This window comes from Paramisgurnus dabryanus, chromosome 10 (assembly GCF_030506205.2).
Source record: "Paramisgurnus dabryanus chromosome 10, PD_genome_1.1, whole genome shotgun sequence".
Classification (NCBI taxonomy): Eukaryota; Metazoa; Chordata; class Actinopteri; order Cypriniformes; family Cobitidae; genus Paramisgurnus; species Paramisgurnus dabryanus.
Genome location: NC_133346.1, coordinates 30,650,596 through 30,675,230, shown reverse-complemented (window position 1 = coordinate 30,675,230; position 24,635 = coordinate 30,650,596). Strand labels below are relative to the sequence as shown.

The window sequence follows — 24,635 nt, the reverse complement described above, 5'->3', positions numbered from 1 at the left end:
AAATAATATCCATTATAACCAGGAACAGATCTGTAATCAGTAATGATTGCATTGATTATTGATTCTCTGAACATCTGCTCTCTGTAAGTAATACTATCCAAACTACTGAAGCGATGTATGGGTTAAAGTACAATCATTAACATCACACATTTATAATCATTAATGTCTACGAATCATGTAGACACCTGGAATATATACATACTGTACATCTGTTATTCCTAATAAAATCTATGTTTTTATATTCTGCTCTTCCATACTGGAGATTGACATTTATTATGCTTCTAAAAAGGTGTTAAATGTCTTTACTAGCACACAATACCACAGTAAATAGTGAAGTGTAGGCAGGGCCGTACGCAGGATTTTATAAATACAGAGGTCCATATATGTGTTTTTCTAGGGCATGCACCCCAGAAAATTTTTTTTGTTATTTCTCTGCTCTACATATATGAATTCTAATACATCAGAAAACCAAATAATCAAATAATAATAAATAGATTTCAAACCATGTCAGTATGCACAAAACTTATGTTGGTCATTAGTAATACATTGAAATATTTATTTTACCTGGTGGAACTAGAATTTTACGGCGGACAGCCACCTTGACATTATCTTAATATTTTGTTGATGCTGGGAATTAATTTTACCCTCGATGATTGCAAGTGGTCCAGGCCCCAAGTGCAGCAAAGCATGCCCAAATTATAGTGTTCCCTCCACCATACTTCACTGTTGGGATGATATTTTTGATGTTGGCAAGCTGTGCCCTTTTTGCATCATGGTATTTTTTCCGGACAATTTAACTTTTGTTTCATCAGTCCATAAAATATTTTCCCAGTAGCAATTGGGTTTGCCAAGGTGCTCTTTGTTAAGAGTGGAGTGCACAATGTTTGAAAGCCAATGTTGATATTTGAAATCACCTTAACATACATGCCCCTACCCCAATAGAATCTGGACCTTCTTTTGATAGACCCGCCCCACACATACGCAACCCCAGCAAGGATGACTGTTAGTACACACGCCCCTTACTGCTGATTGGCTCATATCGGCCACCTTCGAACTCATTTTATTTATACAAATGAGCTTTCATTTAAGTAATTAGTTTATAGGTTTACTTACATTTTCCTCCAGCACTGTGAATTATTAATGGGTGTTTTTAAAGCGTCATGAAAGACTAACCAACACTTTTTTTTAGATGTTAGTTGTAAGTTAGTTGTGTTGCACATCATAAAAGACAATGTTAGTATCTGTTAATTTTAACATTAGGAGAAAACTAGTTAATTTTTAGCTTTTTTTGTGATATTTTTGTCTTCCGGGTTTAAACTCCATATCGTGTAAACGTCACAAGCTGTGACGTGGAAAATTACTGTAGTACATCATAACCGTCACTGTCTCATTATTATTTATAAAATAGCGTGTTCTTATCCAATGCGGAGACGTTCCGCTTTTGTGTGTGTGCACGCGTGAGCATTGGGTGTCTGGGGCTCAGGATAATCGCACATGGATACGGATGTTGAATTATTTCTGTAATACTGCTAATCTTAGTAAATCTTAGCTTATATCAGTTGCCCCGCCCACTCATCGCCGTTCTTCTCACAGTGTCCACGCCCATTTAGAAAGCATTTTTCAAAAAGATAGTGAGGTAGACTGGAGCTGAAACAGCAGGGTTTTATGACGCTTTAAAAAAGACACAATAAACAATAATTATTTGTGTGTTGTCAGCTTATGCTGGGCTCAACGCAAAACATTTTTTATACTGGCCCAGTCGGGCCAGTGGTTCAGGTTTTCACTTGCCCTGCCAAAATTTTCACTGGCCCCATTAAAAAAGTCAGTTTCACATATTTAAAACAGACATGTTCCAACGAAAAAGGTCTCCAACTGACAGCAAACTGTGCAAAACATTGCATCGTTTCTTTCATCATGTTTTACCCAAGTAAATGTCTGCTTCCAAGATGTTAAATAATATACATTGCTGAAAATATATTTTAGTGACTGAGGGTGAAGCACTGGCCCGATCGGGCAAGGGACAATGTTAATTTAATTGCCCAAACCTCTCTCACGCTTGCCCGGGAACACGGGGCACTCCATTATGTTAAGCCCTGTTATGTACATTGTGTTAGTCTATTGTTGTCACCTAGATGAGGATCAGATGACATTTTAAATCAAATCACTCTTGAAAACTAGTTCTGTTTCTAGGGGTTCACATACTTTTTCTTGCCACTGTAGATGCTTTCATCGCATGCATGCTGTCGCGGTTACGTGCCTGAACCGAAGTGAACTTCCAGTCTGTAATTATTTATTAGTCTGGCTTGTGACTAAACTGATCTTTGAAACAAAAGTGAAATGTTTTGTTTTGCTGAAAACGAGGGGAGACGACAAGCATGGATCACGAGATTTGGCAGCCAGGCAAAAATTCAAGGACCTGTACCTAACGTTGTTGTATACATTAATATTAATAATAATAATTTGTTACATTTGTATAGCGCTTTTCTGCAGCACTCAAAGCACCTTACATATGAAAGGGGGAATCTTCTCAACAACCATCAATGTGCAGCATCCACCTGGATGATGTGACGGCAGCCATATTGCGCAAGAATTCCAACCACACACCAGCTTATTAGTGGAGAGGAGACAGAGTGATATAGCCAATTAATATGAGGGTATGATTAGTAGGCCAATGGGCAAGTTTGGCCAGAATGGGATTTTTAATGACCACAGAGAGTCAGGACCTTGGTTTAATGATGTCTCATCCCAAGGATGGTGCTTTTTGACAGTATAGTGTCCCCATCACCAAACTGGGGTGTTAGGACCCACACAAACCACAGGGTGAGTAACCCCCGCTGGTCTCACTAATGCAGGTTTCACAACAGATGCGGTAGAGGTGGCAAGTGCTAGTGATTTACATGTTAAGTCAATGCAAAGACGCAAATTGACATCCTGTGGTGCGTTCCGGGCAAATTGAGCGTTGCCGCGAGAAACGCGCAAGTTGAAAAATCTGAACTTTGGCAGTTTCCATGCTGCATAACCCAAACCGGACCTTGCTGTAGTAGTGACGTGATTACAGGAAGCGAGCGGAGTCGCAGAAGCCCCTCCCATGATGCGAATTTCCAGGTGAATGTCACGAATGACTAGAATTGCATGCGCGAATGAAGCGAGTAAACTCAAATTTTCAAAGCATCCAACTATGCAAGAAAAGCGCATTTTTGCCGCCTCTACCACGGCTGGTGTGAATGCACCATAATGTTGCGTTTACATCAGCTGCGTTTGAGGCATCAAAATTGCGTCTTCCGCACCTAGCTTGCCGCTTTAACAGTTTGAATGCATTAACGCGTGTAGAGCAAAGTAGACGCCCGGAAAAAGCAAGCATTTGACACGCGTCAGAGGCGAAATCCGCTTCTTGTGGGAGGGGCAAGTGCTATGCAGTTGTCTGTAAAAGATGGCTGGTGTTGATTGTGCATTTATCGAGAGATTTACCGGTTTGTATTTGGTCACCTTACTATAGGGGGAAAATAGTTAAAAAAACGGCGGGAATGCCGCAGGTCATTAAACGTCACACAGGCAAGCAGGCTCCTGTTTGGTTAACACTGCGCGAAAATCCACCAAAGTTCTAATTTTTCAACTTGGGCATCAGCCGCAAATTCGCGCCAAACACAAAATTCACAAAAAGTACCATTCGCGTGCAACATGCCAGACGCGTGAATGAGGCAGAATCGCGTCTACCTTGCCACGCTAAACGCTTCATTTGCACCGCGACACCTCCAGACGCATGTCAACGCGTCTTCACATTGACTTAACATTAAAATTATTCACGCTTGACACCTGTACAGCGGTGTGAATGCAGCATAACACCTCTACCAACCGCAACCTGGTTTTCCCAGGAGGTCTCCCATTCAAGTACTGACCAGGCTCAACCCCACTTAAGCCGAAAGTATACTAGGGACGTCCGCGTATGCGCGCCGTCCGCATGACCTCATTGTGGATAACGAGATTTGGCAGCCAGGCAAGAATTCAGGGACCTGTACCAGGTAACCCGGCCTCTAGCTTCATTGGGCAAGCTGTCTTGGACTACAGGGTGATATGGCTATTTTTTTGTGGGGTTAGGGTTAGTAACGTTAGCTCAGTGTAGTAGTTGATATGTGTTAGATATGATATATGAAAGAAGGTAATTTACTTGTCATTTATTTCAGTTCTTATTAGAACTAATCTCTGTCTGAACCTTTGATACATCTCTGGTGTACATAACATCAGCTGAACGATGAAGCGGCCATGTTCAGTCTAAAATAAAGAGCAGCCGTTGTTTGTTCCACAGATTTCTCTCTTTCTGCCAGCACCAGCCGAGTTTGTAGGTGGACGGCACTGACAAATGTTCAGACTGGCACGAGATACTGCAGAGAGACTGCTTTATAAACCATGACTCCACACAAACCATTTCATCCCGTGTGTCGTGTCATCCATCACTTTAATGCATAATTAAGTGATACATGATTTTTTTTAACTTTCTATCATTTGACATTGGTCACAAAGTCAGCAAAGACTGAGAATAAAACATTACTGTTAAGGATAATAAACTAATCTCAGATAGAAACCAGCCTTGCTCAGTAAGTATCCCTGTGTTTTTGGAAACATTTAAGTTCTTATTCTTGTGCTTATTACGATTTCTGTATTGTAACATTTTTTGGTAATTAACGGGAAATGAACATTGGTTTACAGAGGTGTTGACAGAATATTCATTTGATTTTTTTCACACTACACTACTCCTTAATGCACACCCACATATTTTTTGTGTATTTACACAGCAAAAATATTAATGACCCTACAAACAATCTTCATTGCAAAATGTACTTTCTTAGCAGCGTATGAGCTCAATCTGATCCAGACATGTTTCTGTGAGCTTCATTCTGTCTCTATAACCTGTGTAATATTCATAATGCTTCTCTGTACAAGTGCAGCCAGTTTTTTGATGTGTGTGGGTGTCTGGCATATATTTGTGAAAAGATCCACGGCTGTGCAACTTTCAGATGTGTTCACCCACATCATATGCAACTGAACAACGTTGGAAACGAAAGCGTCTAGAGAAGTACTGCGGCGTGGGCTGAAAACATCCACGTCTCCACGGCACATGTGCTCCAGTGAACGTGTCAAACTCACAACACGTAAGTACAGGATACATATGATCAAACTCCATGGAGACCAATGAGAAGAGCTAAATTTAGAGAAACCAGAATGCACCTCATATATATCACTTTAAAGAGGGAGGTTTACTTTTATACTGGAGTTAGTGATGGTACATACAGTATCCGAGCTTTCCCTCCAGCGGTCATGTGGTTATATTTAGATACAGTCATGAACATTTAAAGGTTAAACCTTGAACATTCAGCTTCACAGATTCTGCTGTGCAGATGTTATACTTCAAAACAATGAGACACCTCAGATGCAGTAGTTTAGTACATTGGGGTGAATTTCACAAAAACACATCTGGGTACGGTTTCAAGTTTGTATGGTAACACGTAACAATAAGATCTTATTCGTTAACAGTTATGGTACATTCACACGGGACGTCAGCGTTAATGCTTGGCAGAAGGCGAGTCAGATGCTTGGCCCTGATGTGATCATCATAGTGACCACATCACATGCTCCTAGTGTTTGAACTATGTCAAAGACTATGGGGGTCCCCTAGCTAAGCCCCCCCCCAATCAAGCCCCCCGTCATAACAGGGTCGGCGTGATTTCACAAAGTAATGAGATCCTGAAACACTTTTTTTTTGTCCTGATCAAAGTTTTAATCAAAGACCACCACGCCCCCGTTAATTTGAACACTGCATGCTCCACTGTTCTCCAGTCTTGCATAAATGTAATTAGCTAGCACCAGCACTAGTTTATTTGCATAAGGCGATTAGATTGGCTGACGCCTGCGTTGGCGCTTGAAAATGTAAGAAATGTTCAACTGCTGCCGCAAGCAATGCCAGTGATGCGATGCCGAGGAATCCACAATTCAGTTCGGCAATGCATGACGTCACTTATTCCAAGTAAATGAGAAGTATTAACACTGACGCCCTGTGTGAATGTACTTTTACACAACAGGGCTGATGAATGCATTATTCTGATAAGGATAATTAGACCTGCCTCCTGAAGGACTTATGCGCAAGTTATAGTCACTTATAGATTCTACGATGTGGCTAAGGCATAGGGTATGCGTAGGCTGTGCGTAGCCTGATGCGCATATCATCAAACATTTAACAATGTGTCGGATCTGCGCCGACCGTAAGCTCTGCGATTGGTCCACTAGAATCCATATCGTCAATTCAAAAAATCTACATAACATTTATTTTTAAGTATAAGATTAACTAGATGTTAAAGTTTGTTGGCTTGTCGCTCTCTCATTTTTGTTTTTATTTAATGGTTATGTAAAGGGAATATTAACAAGACCCAATGGAAAGCCTTGAGCAAAACTGTATGTGCGATCAGAGAGCAACATGCAAGCACTTGTTTCAAGCATCATAGTTTTTGTTTTTTAAATATGTGCAGTTTTGGGAATGAAATAAAACTTAAGTTAATAGGTTATACTGAAAATGCACTAAGGATTAAACAGTTGGTCTTATAGCATGTGGTCTTATTAAATACAAGCACATTTTATATATATATGCACATTCCTGTCAAAGACTTACATTTATTGTGATTCACAGTGTTAAGCATGATGACATGGCAGGGTTTCCCGCAGCATATTTCAGTTAAGGCGGCCCGCCTAAGCTTGGAAACCCTATCGCCTTAACTAACGTATCAAAAAACAATTCGAGGCACAAAAGGCCGTCAAGTTCATCTCGGAGAATAGCGCGTACGTGCATCACACCGCATGCGGGGACGCGCGCCACACGACCGAAATGAGAAAGACGTGGTCCGGACCGTCACTGTCTGGAGGATAACTAGCTAGTTGATAAAACATCTCGGAGAATAGCGCGGACGTGCTTCACACCGTGAGCGTGCACGCGACCCAGACGGCCGACATTAGATAAGATGTGCTCCGTCATGTCTGGAGGATAGCCAGTTGATAAAACACGTGTCCATGAGAACTGTAAGTGGACTTATGTTTTGGGGTTATTCAAGCCTGCTATTGTATAAGGGCGCACTCACACTATCCAAACCAAACCTCGCTCGGGCGCTATTGACCCCCAAAGCCTGGTTTGTTTGACTAGTGTGATCGCTCTGTTCCGTGCCCGGGCGCGGATTGTTTAATCGCGCCGCGGCCGGGTTGCAGAGGTGGGCCGGAGCGCGGTTCACTTGGGCTCAGGCGCGGAAGGCTGTGGTGTGAGCGCAATCGCGCCTGAACGCGATTCAAAAGGTGAAGACGTCAATTGCGTGACCACTCACGTTCATCTGCCTCCGTAAAAACCTTTTGATGCGTGCAGCGGGGTTACGTGAATGTCCGAGCTGCACATGTGACAGATCAACTAAGCAATATGATGACATGTGAGAGGGCTGTCTGTAATCGCGCACCAAACGACTCCGAATAAAAAACACAGACTTATCATTACGGTGGGTTCCAGTGTTAAGAGAGAGCTTTACTTCCTGCTTTTTTCAAATAAAAAAGCATCTTAATGACGAAAGCGCGCCCGTACTCGGATCGATTAGAAGTACAGTGTGAGTGCGTGCACCTGAGGGAGTAGGGAGGGGTGACAATCGCGGCATGGTTTGGTTTGATTTGGATAATGTGAGTGTGCCCTAAGTCTATAGTTCTTCTAATTTTAAAGTAAGTTAGCTGGTGATTTTGTTGTTTGAGCAACCTGCTAAGGTTTCACGTGCCTGTTGATGAGATATAATTGTTGAGCGCTCTTGCTCACTTTATTCATGTGCATTATTTTCCTGCTACAGTTACACTCCTTTAAGATAATGTAATTAATAGTGGGAAATAATCAGTTTTTACAATTTTTGCGCTATCTATCATCGTTCGCCAGACGATCTACATCATCTGCTTTAGTTTGTGTTTATTAACCCTTTAGTTTCACTTCATAACGCAGCTATTCCCATTAGAGGTATCTGTTAAAAACCTTAAAATCCATTAATAATTTAGTATGTGTTCATTTTTTGTCATAGTTTCTTCAAAATTAAGTTTTATTTGAGTGTTTTAAAAATAAATATTTTATTTATTTATTTTATTAAAATATTTTAATTTTCATCATGATGCATACGCCGTTGCCCCTTTGATTGCCACGCCCTTGGCCCCCGCCCACCCGCCCAACCCTACCACCTTGACTAACACATTTTCTGCGGAAACCCTGCATGGTAACATAATACATTGCAGTATGCTGCTTTTAAAAAAAACATTTATTTAAAGTAAAAGCTGTGGCTGTTCTTAGTTTGGATGAATGCATTTTATTTTGATGTACAAGTGCTAGGAATGATATATGCACACATGACAAACTTGCTCCAGGGTCGATGCCAGAAATGTTCAAGTGGATGGGCCTTTTTTAAAACAGGGTGGACAAAGCATAATGTACATAAACTATAAGCCAAGTTACCTTGATGCCCCGCAACTTATAAATAACCAACCGTGACTCATCTATATGGGCAGGTGGGGCATGTCTCACCAAAATATTTCATACCATTCACTTCCATAGTTTTATTTTTCATATTATGGAAATTAATGGTGTCCCAGATCTGCTTTGTTGGTAACATTCTTTAAAATATCTTCCTTTGTGTTCAGCAAAAAATTTAATTCATACAGCTTTAGAACAAAATGAGGATGAGTAAATGATGACAATGATTTTTTCTTTAAAAAATCTGCAATCAGTAAAAATATTAAGCACAGCAGTACCCGACACAAGGCAGGATGGATCTATAGATTGCTGTTATTACTTTCTGACCATCTGATCCTCACCATCTGGATGTTGTAGCAGAATATGTCAGAACCAGGATATTTTTATAATCTTGTACCCTACCGGTTTTAATATCTTATACACACTGTAACATTAGTCCTTTGCTATTGAAACACGTGACATGTCGTAAGTTAAGAAATGTTTTTGCTGCACAACACTTGTGTAACATGAGGATATTTGGACTAGTGTGGCTATTCTCCTCTGTCTAACAAGTCATATTTACTCACAAAACTATAGCTCACTGTGTATACACTCTAGAAACTGAGGATCAGCCGGTTGTGTGATACTCAAACCATCAGTTCTTACACAGTCACATTAATCATAAATAACATATTCACAATAAAAATACAGGCGTCATTTTCTCTATGCAAGATATATTTCTTTCTTTAAATGTTAACGTTACACATGAGCTCCTGAACTGGAGTTTATAAAGCAGTTCATAATCTGTTTTGATAAGGTTAGATGATGGTTATGTTCCTGTGGTCACTGATGATACTGTCATGTTTCATTAAGCATGCAAATGTCTAGTGGATTATCAGAGGTCACTTACATGGCCATGAAGGTCAGTATTGAGCAGCATTAGTGCACACGTAAGACAATGAACTTCATCTGAAAACACACATTTTAACAAGCTTAAACAAAATGAAACATTCTTTTTACCATTACTTTTGATATCACAAATGCATTCATCTCTGCATCAGACCAAAGTCTAATATCACTGCCATGGCAACAGTCTTAGCAACAGTGAGACCATGTAGCTTTTACCCATATATTGGTCAGCTGTTACTAAGACGGTTGCTATGAAGGCAACATGACACTCGAATAGTAAATGTGCAGTCAGAAACAAAGACTTACTAAAAACATCAAACTCTTTTTTATAATTTGACTGATCTAACAGAAGAATGAGACTAACACACTTTTTATCTGTCAGTTTCATTTTATAAAGATGATGAAGATGAGACTTCTTTTACTTTGTAATAATGACATGCTGACTTTATGCTACCCTTTCCATATTCAAATAATATTAAACACAAATCTTGTGTACAGTATGTGAACTCTTAAGTGCAGTACCTTGTGTTGTGATGATGGTGGGGTTACACTGATAGTAGCGATTAGAAAAATGAATTAACACCCGCTCCCTCTCCTGAGTTTCACCCATCAGTGAGAACGCTCTCAGAAAACATCTGCACAAGAGAAAAGAAAACATCAATATTACACAACCATCACATGACAAGAGGACTGATTAAGAGATTTTTGATTGTTTGGGGTCAATCATGGGTCCATAGACACGTCCAGACACAAAAAAATCAACAAAATCCTTTAATTACATCAGGAAACATGATAGACTAATGATGACAGACTGAAGAAAAAAATAATTTCCCCAACAAACATAAACAGATTAAAACAACTATAAACCAGTATCTGAAATGCATAAATAATTTAACAAACAAGTTTAACCCTGGAGAACCCAAGAAGATTTTGGGTAGCAGCAATTAACAGCGGCCAAATTTGACCCTGTGGGTTCTCCAAGGTGAAACGAAAGACTCTAATTTAAGTCCCAACACGAGATTTGAAAAAAAAATATTGGAACTAAACTAAGTAGCCAGTGTGCCAATTAACACATAATTACACAGCCAAACATGCTTTAAGAGACCACTTAAGCCCTTAAATTAAATGCACACTTAAGACAAAAATTATACCTGAGAGATTGGTCCAACTCCATGCCTGTAAACTCAAAGAATGTGAGGTACTCTTCTGCGACCATCCTGCTGAAGTCATTGCTGTGAACACAAACAGAGGGTTCATTATTACATGACAAGCAATAACCAGTCCATACTAGATTACACTGAAATTCTTGGGGCCAAATATGTATTTTATTTTGTGGCGCTTAATTTAAACGTTTTACTGTCTAAAGACAGCAGCAGAGTGAGACAGGACATGTCTGGGGCTGACAACAGCGGTAGAGTGAGACAGGACATGTCTGGGGCTGACAACAGCAGTAGAGTGAGACAGGATACATCAGGGGATTTGGATAGCAGAAGAGTGAGACAGGATATATCTGGGACTGTAGACAGTGGTAGAGTGAAACAGGATATGTTTGGGGCTGTGGACAGAGGTAAAGTGAGACAGGATACGTTTGGGGCTGAAAACAGCGGTAAAGTGAGACAGGATACATCAGGGGATTTTTGGACGGCAGAAGAGTGAGACACGATACGTCTGTGGCTGAGAACAAGGTTAGAATGAGACAGGATACGTCTGGGGCTATGGACAGCGGAAGAGTGAGACAGGATATGTCTGGGGATGTGGACAGCAAAAGAGTGGGAGAAGATATGTTTGACGTTGTGGACAGCAGTAGAGTGAGACAGGACACACCTGGGGTTGTGGACAGGGATAGAGTGAGACAGGTTTAGTCTGGGGCTGTGGACAGAGTGAGACAGGATACGTCTGGGGTTGTGGACAGGGGCAGAGTGAGACAGGTTAAGTCTGGGGCTGTGAACAGGGGCAGAGTGAGACAGGTTAAGTCTGGGGCTGTGGACAGAGTGAGACAGTATACGGGTGGGGCTGTAGGCACGGGTCGAGTGAGACAGTTTAAGTCTGGGGCTGTGGACAGAGTGAGACAGTATACGTCTGGGGCTGTAGGCACGGGTAGAGTGAAAAATGGGTAGAGTGAGACAGGACAAGTCTGGGGCTGTGGTAGAGCTGCACGATTAATCGTTAAAAGATCATGATCTCGATTCGACCCCCCAAAGATCTTCACCCAGCATTTCTACAATTCAGGTAGTTATATTTTCAAGGAAGAAAGATGCAGTCACGGCAGACACAATCACTAACAGCGGCCGCAATGATGTCTTGACGTCACATTTGGTATTGCGCAAGCCAGATGTACTCGTGCTCCTATTCGCTCCACCGGTACAGTGGATACTTTTGCCGAGAAGTTAGACAGAAAGAAACAGAAACTAAAGAGAATGAGTCAGACAGCAATTTGTGACGTTTGTCTTTATTTGGCCCAAGTGTTCTAGTGGGCGTGAAAATCCCAACTGTGCATGTTGAATTATTCACCTGATGGGACACTTAGCAAGTGTAAAAGTTCAGGGGTTGTAAATCTTTTAAATAAAAAAGTTCTTGAGAATCATGAGAAAACCATGATCTTTATTTCAAGCAAAAGAATTCTGATTCTCATTTTATACAGAATTGTCCAGCTCTAGGCTGTAAGACATGATACATGTGGTGCTGTGGACAGAGGCAGAGTGAGACAGGTTAAGTCTGGGGCTGTGGACAGGGGTAGAGTGAGACAGGATATGTCTGGGGATGTGGACAACAAAAGAGTAAGACAGGTTAAGTCTGGGGCTGTGGACAGGGGTAGAGTGAGACAGAATATGTCTGGGGATGTGGACAACAAAAGAGTAAGACAGGTTAAGTCTGGGGCTGAGGACAGGGGTAGAGTGAGACAGGATACATCTGGGGCTGTGGACAGGGGTACATTGATACAGAAAACGTCTGGGGATGTGAACAAAGTGAGACAGGATACATCTGGGGCTGTGGACAAGGGTAGAGTGAGACAAGATACATCTGGGGATGTGAACAGAAGGAGACAGAATACATCCGGGGCAGTGGACAGAATGAGACAGGATATGTCTGGGGCTGTGGACAGGGGTAGAGTGAGACAGGATACATCTAAGGCTGTGGACAGGGAGACACCTGGGGCTGTGGACAGTGGTACATTGAGACAGAATATGTCTGGGGATGTGGACAGCAAAAGAGTGAGACAGGATATGTCTGGGGATGTGAATAGAGTGAGACAGGATAAGTCTGGGGATGTGAATAGAGTGAGACAGGATATGTCTGGGGATGTGAATAGAGTGAGACAGGATAAGTCTGGGGCTGTGGACAGGGAAAGAGTGAAACAAAATATGTCTGGGGCTGTGGACAGGGGTAGAGTGAGAGAGGATACATCTGGGAATGTGGACAGCAAAAGAGTGAGACAGGATATGTCTGGGGATGTGAATAGAGTGAGACAGGATATGTCTGGGGATGTGAATAGAGTGAGACAGGATAAGTCTGGGGCTGTGGACAGGGAAAGAGTGAAACAAAATATGTCTGGGGCTGTGGACAGGGGTAGAGTGAGAGAGGATACATCTGGGAATGTGGACAGCAAAAGAGTGAGACAGGATACGTCTGGGGCTGTGGAAAGGGGTAGAATGAGACAAAATGTGTCTGGGGCTGTTGGCAGGGGTAGAGTGAGACAATATATGTCTGTGAACAGAAAGGATCAGGCACTAGTTCAGCAAAGTGTGCTGAAGTAATGATTCTCTCCTCTGAAGTACTGCGTCTGGCACTGAGAGTGCTTGTGAATATGAATGAGTGCCTGTGCAGAGCTTAATGCATATATAATTTTTAGGGGCACAGTGAAAAAATGTTGGGCACACTTAATAAGAACAACGTAAGTGTCCCAGTACAGTACACATATGCACAAACAAGTATTGAATAATATTAACTTTACAGACGACACTAAACATCTGAAAATGTTTTTATTAACACATATTAAATTTGAATAGTCATTAATAAACACATTCCTAACTATGTGTATTTTCTAAGAAGCATACTATAACCTAATAATGTTTGTTGATGTTAATAAAGATACATTTTACTATAAAATTGACATTTTACAATTATGAGAGGCACCTTTACTCATATATTTATTTAATCATGAAAGATACCTTATATTTACACTTATTTTTTAAGTGTGTCCTTTTGTAAAGCTGCTTTGCAATAGTGTAAACTGTGAAATGCGCTACACAAATAAAATGAATGGATCCTACAAATTCACACATACAGAAAGTATATTTTGTTGTGTTTGGTACCCCCACTCACTGTAAATCCCATTGGTCCAAAATAGGGTCCACCTGTGCTTTTTTACACTCAAACTGGCCAACCTTTTAAATCACGAAACCTTTAAAACACTAATCGATCAACATTTTTAGGAATCAGGGAGAAATGCGTGTATGTTAGTGTTCCCCTGGTACTAAAAACCCTTTCTGATGGGGAACTTGTGGCGGTGATACAGAGGCCGTTTCTCAATCTGAAGGCTGCAGCCTCTGGAGGTCGCATTTCTAAGCTGCATATGTCATCAAGAATATTAACAATTCTAAAGTTGAGTATTATTCTTAGTTAATAGTAAATTGTTGTGGTATGTTTATAACTTGCGAATGTAATGCTTAGTTAACTTAAATAACCCAGGCTTGATAACGTATGCAGCCTGCATATGCGACCTCATATGCGACTTGACTTTTTTCATGAAAATTGCCGCTCCAAATTCACCAAGTAAACCAATGTGTTTAGGTGTGCCTTCAATCTTATGCAAGTGAATTTTATGCAAGTGAAACGCCATCATTTAGAAAGAAGATCGCATTTATGTATGAATTAGGGCTGGGACGGTTGTAATTACCACCGCACCTCCGCTGTGGTGGAGTGCGACCAGTGGTCGGGAAGTGCGCTGCAAGGTGGTGTGCACCTCACAAATTATAAAAAATATAAAGTAAAAAATTCGCCCAGTGAGATGTCTTCACGCAAACAGCCAGCAGACGCGGAGTTAATGCGCTAATTTGCAAGGGAAGGCAACTGATATCAGTGATGACCCCACTGGCTTGGGGGCGGAACAATGAGGAAAGATATATTAGCCGTTTCTTAATCCGAAGACTGTAGCCTCCGGAGGTCGAATTTGCAAGCTGTCTTATTTCATAACATTAACAATTATAAAGTTGACTATTATTTTTTGTTAATCATACATTGTTGTAATATGCTTATGACTTGCAAATGTCTAAAAATAATAAACCAGGCTTGATGACACATACAGCAGCGACCTCCGGAGGCTGCAGCCTTCAGATTGAGAAACGGCTGTTCTCTCTTGGTCACGAAAAAGTATCAATCTGCGCTACCAGTACACCATCAAAACGCACTTTCAGCGCGGCTGGAAACCTTATAACACCAAAAGGGTTTCTCACTTGTTGTTTCATGAATGGAAGTGCTACAATAAACACGCAGATATGCGTCGATCCCCTGTGTGCTCCGGGGCTCGGCTCGAGCAGCCACCGAAATTGGCAAGCACATACGCACAGTTGCTTCACGTGACCACTACCCCTTTCCTCTTCTTCAAAGCACGTGGGCGCTTCAGAGCGTCTTTCGTTACTAACCTAAGCATTGCTTGACGCTGTGACGGGCACCCACCAGCGGAGAAAGAATTTGGCGCCTATAAACATGCATGTTTGTTAAGAACTATATATTTGATCATCGTTTACATTTTTATATTTCAAAATATATGTATGAATTATGTCTAAGACCTATATGCATTAATGTGCACATGCCCCCCCCAACACACAGACACAATCAATCTATAACCACCGCACCACCGCAGTGAATTTGTGCATTACCACCGCATGGTAAAAAACTGCCACCGTCACAGCCCTAGTATGAATCGAGATTGTGATTCTTTTTCAATTAATTGTGCAGCCCTAGTCCAAAATTCCACTTAACACAGCTGTATAGTAAACTTTAAATGTGTCAGTTTGGTAGTAAGAAAATGTTGTGTAACTTTCACATTTCACAATTATTCTGACACAAAGGTGTTTGTATGAGTCTAGTAAGAGCCCTGTCTCTCCGTGCACCAATAACACTTTGTTTTGCGCTGATTCATGACCCGTTTCCAACCCTAATTACACGGAAGAAAACTTCCATGAGTTGTAATGTTTCTCATTGCTCTCTATCTGCATTTCCAGAGCAAACCTTTGAACCTCAAGACCTTCCAGCACAGGAGAAAAATATCTAAAGTTTTTACAGAGGGTTTAGCAGCTGACCTCACTTCAAAACCAGATCTCTTCACTTCTCACCAGTGCTGGCTGTTCAATAGGGGTCGCTACCCCCCCACAGTTGGCATATTGACAATGTTGTGAGGCTCCAGTTTTTTGGTACGCTTAGCATTGCTGCACGGTTAGATGAAGGCTACAGGATTGGCAATAAAGGGCACAATTAAGAGGTCACAAAAAATCGGCACATTTTGTCTAGAATAATAGACTGCGTGAGATTTTGTGCCACGTTTGAGCTGGCTTTGCGTGGACAAGATGACCGCGAGAGCTTGGATAATCCCGGGATATTCCGTGGCTTGGTAGATTTTGTTGCTTCTCTTGATGGAGTTTTAAAAGAGCACCTCAACATTGCAACAGTGTATAAGGGAACTTTGAAAACAGTGCAAAATGAGCTGTGAGACTGTATGTTAGATGTTATGAGGATAGGCATATTCCAGGAATCCAGGCCGAAGAGACCACCGATGTTGCCACACAATGCCAACTTGTGCTTGACCTGCGTTACATTGATGGAAAAACAACGTACTGGAGAGGTTTTTTGCATTTATTCCTCTGCAGTCAGCTGTAGCTGATTCCATCACTAGAGAACTTACAGAGCACCTTGCTGTTATCCTTCCAGAGGATCAGAAGATAAAACTCATCTCCCAAGCATATGATGGAGCTAGCGTGATGAGGGGTGCCACTGCAGGTGTTCAAAGAAAGATCTAAGATGTGTACCCAAATGCCTATTGCATCCACTGCTATGCACATCAACTCAACCGTGAGAATGCAACAGGTTACTTCTCACATACCCAAATTGAGAGTTTTCATTTCTGATCTGGGAGGATTTGCCAGCTTTTTTCAAGATCACCCAAGCGCACTGCTGTTCTTGATAAAGTAGTTAACTGCAAACTACCAACATCAAGCAGTGTTAAATGGAACTTACACAGCCGGGATGTCAACACAGTGTTTGAGCACAGAGTGGACCTCATCTGCTGTTTTGAAATGATACGAGACTCAGATGATTTTGACCCTGCTACTATCAGAGAGGCAGGAGCCTTTGCAATGCTGCTGGAGCATCAAGAATTTAAGTTTTTCTTTACCTTTTCCACAACATCATGCCACACGTGGACCTCCTCTTTGCCAAACTCCAGAAGGATGACATTGATTCAGTCCACATTAAGGGGAGCATTGAGCAGTTCCAGCAGAACATACAGAAGATCAGGTAGCAACTGTATTTCTACTTTTATATTTGTTATGGTAACACTTAACAATAAGGTTGCATTTGTTAACAATAAGTTAATGCATTAGCTAATATAAACTATTAATAAACAATCTCTCCATTCACTGGTTGAACAAAGCAGTGAAGGTTGTTCTCAACCCAAAAGCCGCCGGTCGCTCAGTTCAGAGGTCCTTGAACGTATTGCAGCAGAGGTGAGTTTTTATTGCAGTCAAGTTACTCTGCAGTATTTCATAGAAAACCTATCAAAAAGAAATTAAAAAAAATATAAATGTATTTTAATGTCTTTGTGAATTTTGCAATTTATTTGCTTAAATATTGTAGCAAAGCATAGATCCTTAAGTTAAATACACATCTGATTCAGGGTGGCATGTCTTTAAAAGTCTTTAAACTAACTTGTTAATATATAACTTATGGTTCTATCCTTTGATCAAATATTTAAGAAAACATATTGTAAAGTCAAAGTTTACATTTACCCATAGGTAGAAGCAATTCTCTGCTTATTTTTCATTATTCTAGTTGGACTGTAATTCATAGATATGGGGAATAAACAAATTTGTTTTTACCGTTTTTCAATGGAACATATAAACTAGCCTAAAGGATTATTGGGAACACCTGTTCAATTTCTCATTAATGCATTTATCTAATCAACCAATCACATGGCAGTTGCTTCAATGCATTTAGGGGTGTGGTCCATGGTCAAAACAATCTCCTGAACTCCAAACTGAATGTCAGTGATTTAAGCAATTTTGAGCGTGGCATGGTTGTTAGTGCCAGACGGGCCGGTCTGAGTATTTCACAATCTGCTCAGTTACTGGGATTTTTACGCACAACCATTTCTAGGGTTTACAAAGAATGGTGTGAAAAGGGAAAAACATCCAGTATGCGGCAGTCATGTAAATGCCTTGTTGATGCTAGAGGTCAGAGGAGAATGGGCCGACTGATTCAAGCTGATAGAAGAGCAACTTTGACTCGTTACAACTGAGGTATGCAGCAAAGCATTTGTGAAGCCACAACACGCACAACTTTGAGGCGGATGTGCTACAACAGCAGAAGACCCCACCGGGTGCCACTCATCTCCACTACAAATAGGAAAAAGACGCTACAATTTGCACAAGCTCACCAAAATAGGACAGTTGAAGACGGAAAAATTTTGCCTGGTCTGATAGCTCAGTTGGATTAGGTGCTTTGGACCTACTCCAACTGTTTATGGAGAACAACCTTGATGAAGTCTTTTCAGAGACTGTCACTCTTCTAAAGATCCTCATCACCACACCCATGACCACAGCAGAAGCTTAGAGGTGTTTCTCAACCTTGAAAAGAATTAAGATTTTCTAAGAAATACCATGACCCAGGAGAGGCTGAATGCATTAGCCATCCTGTCAATGGAAAAGAGACTGGTGCATGACATGACTGATTTTAACCAAAAAGTCATTAAGAAATTTGCAAGCCAGAAAGAAAGGAGAGGAACATTTCTTTTTAAATAATGCTACAGTACTCCTAGCATGTGATTAGGCAACTTTACAGTTTGTGTGTTTTAAATTGATCTCTATTAAGTTCCTTGAGCTCACCACAGTAGGGTAAATGATGCTTAGATTTGATGTCTGCATGTACGCTATAAAATAAAAGAATTATGTCATCAGCAAAAGCGTATAGTAATGATTTCTTCAGCATGAAACTATAAATGATTTTAATGTTTAGCATTGCTTATGCAGAATGTCTTCCTTGTGACAAATAAAATAAGGTATTGATGTACCATGGATTGATGATTTTCCAGTATATCCAATATGTTTAGCTCAGGTAACCTTTAAACTTTAGATCTGCTGTCTGATTGAGCAGGTATGTAAAGATTTTGTTTGTCAACTACTGTATTTGCTAAAATTCGGCACGTTTTCCACCCGTTTTTATCTATGACATTTATATCACCTCACAAAAGAAAAAAAACACAGATATACAGCACCAGCGGCAGCCTTTCAAGTCTTTGCCAGGGCTCAACTTCACATCTTGTGAAGAATTCCTGCCCTTATACTGATGCCAAGACAGAAATCAGGTATTTAAGCATTCTTATGTCCGCTAGCTGGGCATTCCTAAAGAGTGACATCAGGAGAACACTATAACTGTACTAAATCAAATCAGTGTTTGGTAAGACCCCTCTTTGGCTTTAAAAGCTTTGGTTCACATTTTTAATCTTTAGGTAGGTTGTTCGGGGTGAGAAAAAAAAATCTTGAAATAGGCTGACTTTTTCTTAAACACTTAAAAAGGCACACTCCACTTTATTTTAAAAATATGTTCATTTTCCAGCTCCCCTAGAGTTAAATATTTGATTCTTACCGTTTTGGAATCCATTCAGCCGATCTCCGGGTCTGGCGCTACCATCCTTGCTAGGAACTATATTATCATTCTGGCATAATAACTAAGGATTTTGCTGCCATAACATGGCTACAGCAGACGCAATGATATTACGCAGTAGCCGAAAATAGTCCCCTTGGTAACTTTCAATAGCAGGGGACTATTTTCGGGCACTATGTAATATTATTGCACCTCCTGCAGCCATGGTACGGCAGCAAAGTCCTTGATTATTACGCCAGAATGAGAGTATTGTCCTAGCCATATCTGCCTAGAAAATCGCTACTTTTAATTTTCTGTCGGTCTTGGTAAACGATTTAACTACAAAAGAGTCAAGTTTTAAATAGGAAAAATATTGAAACTCTTTGGTTATTTTTGAGTGCGATGCTAATGGTCTAATCAGATTTAATGGATTGTGCTAAGCTATGCTTAAAGTGGTAGTGCCAGACCCAGAGATCAGCTGAATGGATTCCAAAATGGTAAAAATCTAATATTTAACTCTAGGGGAGCTGGAAAATGAGCATACTGTCAAAAAAGTGGAGTGTCCCTTTAATTCAAGATACTTTTCTCACCCAATTGGTAGATATTTTTGCTTTTTTTAAGCACACATTTACTTAAATTGTATATTTTGGTCTAAAAACTACACTTATTTTCTTAGGTAATTTTGCTCATCAAGAAAATACATCTTGATTTAAGATTTTCTCAATATCTCTACTGAAAACAAGACAATAATACTAAGTAAGAAAGGCATTTTTGCAGTGTAAGACTTCTGCAGAGTACTGTAGCTTCATCACATTTTTTAAATGATTGATTTTATTGTATCATTGTAAATGTGTCATTGGGCACTCTGCTCTCTCTACATATTGCTCAGTGAAGTTAAAGCCTGCTGAAGTCACCATACAGACTCCTGCCTCTGCAGATGTAAAGCTGCTCTGTGCTGATATCACATCTCTCATCTGGTTGCTGTGTATAACAGGTCCAAGACAGGAATAAGAATGGGAAACAATGGAAGTGAACTCATGGCTAGATGTACTCACTTCTTGCCAAGATGTTTGGCGACATCCGAGCGGCGAAAGCCCTCTAGGTGGTAGAGACGTTTGGCCAGGCGCTGGGCAGCTTCATGGTCGCTGCGGCTTCCATTGTGGAGAACATCTGTGTCTTTAAGACATTCATCAGAATCCATGGCCGAGTCCCAGTCTGTCAGTGCGTCCTTGAGCCCTGCATCGCTGCTGCATGACACATGACACACAAGAGAGATATCCATTAGTATCCATAGATATCAGGAGTGAATCAATAGTCATTTGATCAAAAATGATTGTTATTGCCATACAGCAGCTGTGTTTGCCATTAGAGGTGGAATAAAATCAATACTACTCCCAAAGCAGGTACTAATATACTGTTCTTTAAAATACCTTTGGGTATCATGCAATCCTTATTATATACACATTACTAGTCAAAGGTTTGGAAACACCTACTGGTTTATTCAGCATAATTTGTTTAGATAATTAAGGAATTATGTAGCTCAAAGAATATAGAGACAAAAGAAGTTAAACACATTTAAACTCTCTTTTTCTTTAAAAAAAAAAGTGTTTTTTAATTAACTGTGTACATTTTAGCAACAACATGTTAAAAAAAAAATTATTCAGGATTTAGAAATATTTCAAAACCACAGCACATGCTTTCTGCTTCAGATGGCGAAAGCTTATTCATGCGTTTATGACCTCACAAATTGATTACTGTAATTCACTGCTAGGGTGGGTGTCCTGCAGAGCTATCGAATAAGCTTCAGCTGGTACAAAACTCAGCAGCTGGAGTGTTACTAGATCAGAGATATATGATCACATAAGCCCGATTTTCCTATCATTTGATTTTCATTGATCTTTACACTGTCCTCTCATAAAGCATCACGGTAAATTACAAGCCTTGGCTGAAATGACAGGGATTTCTGACGTGTAATTGTCATAAATCAATTCAACCATCTTTTTAACCAGAAATCGATTACAACCTTACAGACAATTATTTTTACAGGAAAATCAGTACAGTAGCATGGATCTTATGAACTTTTTTGTTTTTGCCATAATACCCATATAATCTCAAAATTATACTCTATACTAATTTTACTGTTTTCTGTGATTTATTTTTCCTTATTTCTATTTGTGCAAAAATGCAAAAAAAGTGCTTTAGAGATAATCTGAATTAAAAAGAAATTCAAAGGGATACCACAGCCAAATATCAACAATATCCTATTATTTACTCACCCTTAAACCATCTGAGACACAGTCATAAGTTGTTCCCTGATTCCTGTTTTCTTCCATTATAAAGCTTTAAAGAGCAAGGACATTTACTAAAATAACTCCAAATGTGTTTGTCTGAAAGATGATGGACATGTATCTCGGACTGCTTGAGAGTGAGAAAATCATGTGGTAGTTTTGATATTTGGCGGGAGTATCTCTTTAAGTTTAACTTCAGAGGTTTGGATTGCACCATCAGACACCTTTTACATGAGAGCAAAGTTCCTTTACTCTTTCCCTGCCAGCGTCTTAAAAAAAAGTTGCCAGCCAGCACAAAAGTTGAATGCCTTCCAGAAAATGTTTTTCTTTAAATATATAAACATACAATATATCAAATGAAAGAAACAAGTTTCATCCCAGGTCTTTTGAAAGAGATCCAATTCAGAGTGAAGATCAAAATACACATAGTTTGACGTTGCATCCGGGTTTTATAAGTTGGGTAAGAGCATCATCTGGTGGATAATAGCGGAAACATGGATTGCCGGAAAAACTCATTGGCAGGGAAGTGTTTTTTTCTCATTGATGAGTTAACTCGCCATTGTTAATTCGTCATGGACGACTCGACGTCACCTCCTTCCATTGTAACGAATTGAAGCCAAAAATGTCTGACCATGGTCGCCGCCATGTTACGTAAAAACATCAGTTTGGAGCCAAGAAATGGGCAGAAGGAATTGTCCGTGGAGCCAGAGGCGGAGCTGCGGTATGAAACTTCCGCCCAAATGCTCGCGCATCCAATTCAACCACGCCAATCATAACGACACGCCCCATTTCTATAACATCAAATTACTAGCTAAAAGGAAACTTATCACAAAAATGGACAGTGGAACATATACCAGCGTGATAACAACCACTTTTATTGGATTGGAAGTGTCATTTTTTTTATTTAGAGCAGAGTCCCATTCGTTTGAATGGAGAGGGCAGGGTTTATGACTTGTACTGCAGCCAGCCACCAGGGGGCGATCAAAGAGCTAGCGGCTTTACTTTTTAAGACTTATGAGGCACACCCGGGCGGATCACACAGAACACATTTATGGCAATGGGAGGTTTTTTGAATGGTTTTCTATGAATAGTGTGCGTTTTGCATCACGTTTTTGCCGTCTGTTCGCCACACGTTTTTGCAGAAGCGCTCTGACCGAAAACTTGTCTAAAAGTTTCACATGTGCCTTGGACACAGGTCTGGTATAATATTAGCGGCATCGTGTCTCAGTAAAGATAAAGTTAATGTGTTTTGCTGAACAGACCCGAGAAGACCCTAACTCTCACGCGTGTGCGCTTCAAAGTCCTTTTGCAAACCCCGCCTCTGTTTGCAAGAGCGCTTGCGAGATCGTGTGGCTGGCGGGATGTTCATTTTGTTGAGCCAGACCAGTAATTTAATTTTAAATGTACATTTTAGCGTCATTGTTATTAGATAACAAAGTAAAATAAATAAAGCAGCGGGCCAAATGGGTTGCCAGGCCACTGGTGTTTCTTTCTGTCTGACTGGTGCTTGCAGGACTGCAGATGCACACACGTCAGTGCCATTTACATTTGGGTCCAGTCAGATTAAAAAAAAATTGCCACTGGTTCGAGTCAGACTCGGGTCTAATTTTCTCGAGCCTGTCTCGGATCGGGTCTTTCTTTAAAATTTTTTTATTTATGCACGTCGGGTTTGGGTATGAAGTGATTTTGGTCATTTCGGGTCAGGTACATTTCGTTGGACCCGAAAAGACCTCTACTATGAGCGGCTGCAGTTGAAAAAGTTAACTCTGACTGGAAAAGCCCCCTATGTCATTAACGCTATTTCTATTATCCAATCGAATGAGAGGAGAGGCGGGTCTTCCATTGTGGTGACAAAAGTTTACAGTGGCTTAAAATAACTTTCCTCCTGGTGTTTGTGCACCTCTCACACTCGATCAAGGTCAGAGCAAGCGTTCTCTCTTTAAAGTTTCTGCTAGTATGACAACCAGAGTTTGAAGAGTGCTCACGCTTTTATATTTGATTGACAGAATAGCTGTTTCGTGGTTGCCTAGCAATATAAAAAAGGCAGCACACTCTTCTCTTCTGAAGCCAATCAAATAAAAGCAGTGATATCAGCTCTGCGTTTTAAGCATTTAAAACATGTTTGGTGTGATCGGCCTCTTAAACAGTCATTGCAAACCTGCTACATCACTACAGAAAACCCCCAAAAATGAGAAACAGCTCAGACGAAACAAACGTTCACGCCCATCATCCTCAGTTTAAGAGATGACATCACCTCTGATCCAATCTGTTTCATTTTAGTTCTGGACACATTTCATACAGCCACTGATGGACAATTAAAGAGCAGAGGAGCAGAATACTGATCTTCATCTGAATGATCTGAGTACAGATTTAAGACTGAGTGAGAAGTATGATGTTTATTAAAGAAACAAACAAAACTGGTGTCATGTGTAACAGGCAAATCTTCTCTGTAGACAGTTGCATCTGATCTATAAACACTTCTGGAAAATATATGATCATACATTTTAAAAAGATACTGAGGCTTATTCATACTATTTTCAGTTTGCTGACTTACAGTGAGAACAGATTAAACAACAGCGCCATCTGCTGAGCGCAGATAAGAAAGCAGATAAAAGATACTGTGGGGCAGTTTCCTGTACAGGGCTTATCCTAGTAACAGACTAAAATGCATGTTTGAGTTGCTTGAATGTAAAGATATCTTGCACAGACACATTTTAACATATATCAGTACCTTTGATTTGTCTTAAGAGCAGTAGTGGCATTCACGAAAACCTAGGGTATGGCAAAATTTCATCGTACAAAAAGGCCATTCTAAAATAACAATTATGTGTACATACTCCCCCAACCTGTACAAAATCATAGTAAGATTGTGCGGAGGTACATTAACAGACAACTATATGGAAGCAATACAAATGAAAAACAAAAAAAGAAAATCATGGTTGTTTAATAATGCTTTTCAAATGTTGTAATTTTTAACTAAGTGCAACTCCAGCAACAGATCAACTAAAACAAGATAATATCAAAACAAAACGTACTGTGACATCCCTTCACAAATCAAACACACAAATAAATCTTTTAAA

General features: G+C 40.3%; 1 protein-coding gene across 4 annotated transcripts in view; it reads right to left on the bottom strand.

The window, feature by feature from the left end:
* psd3l (pleckstrin and Sec7 domain containing 3, like) overlaps nucleotides 1–24,635 on the bottom strand; it is a 114,028-nt gene that overhangs the window by 39,582 nt on the left and 49,811 nt on the right. For all 4 annotated transcript variants that reach the window (XM_065240492.2, XM_065240494.2, XM_065240496.2 and 1 more), the window contains 4 exons: nucleotides 20,323–20,514; nucleotides 10,564–10,644; nucleotides 9,935–10,047; nucleotides 9,414–9,472 (listed from right to left, as the gene is read on the bottom strand). In XM_065240492.2, coding sequence (XP_065096564.2) covers nucleotides 9,414–9,472; nucleotides 9,935–10,047; nucleotides 10,564–10,644; nucleotides 20,323–20,514 — 445 coding nt within the window. The remainder of the gene's footprint in view (nucleotides 1–9,413; nucleotides 9,473–9,934; nucleotides 10,048–10,563; nucleotides 10,645–20,322; nucleotides 20,515–24,635) is intronic.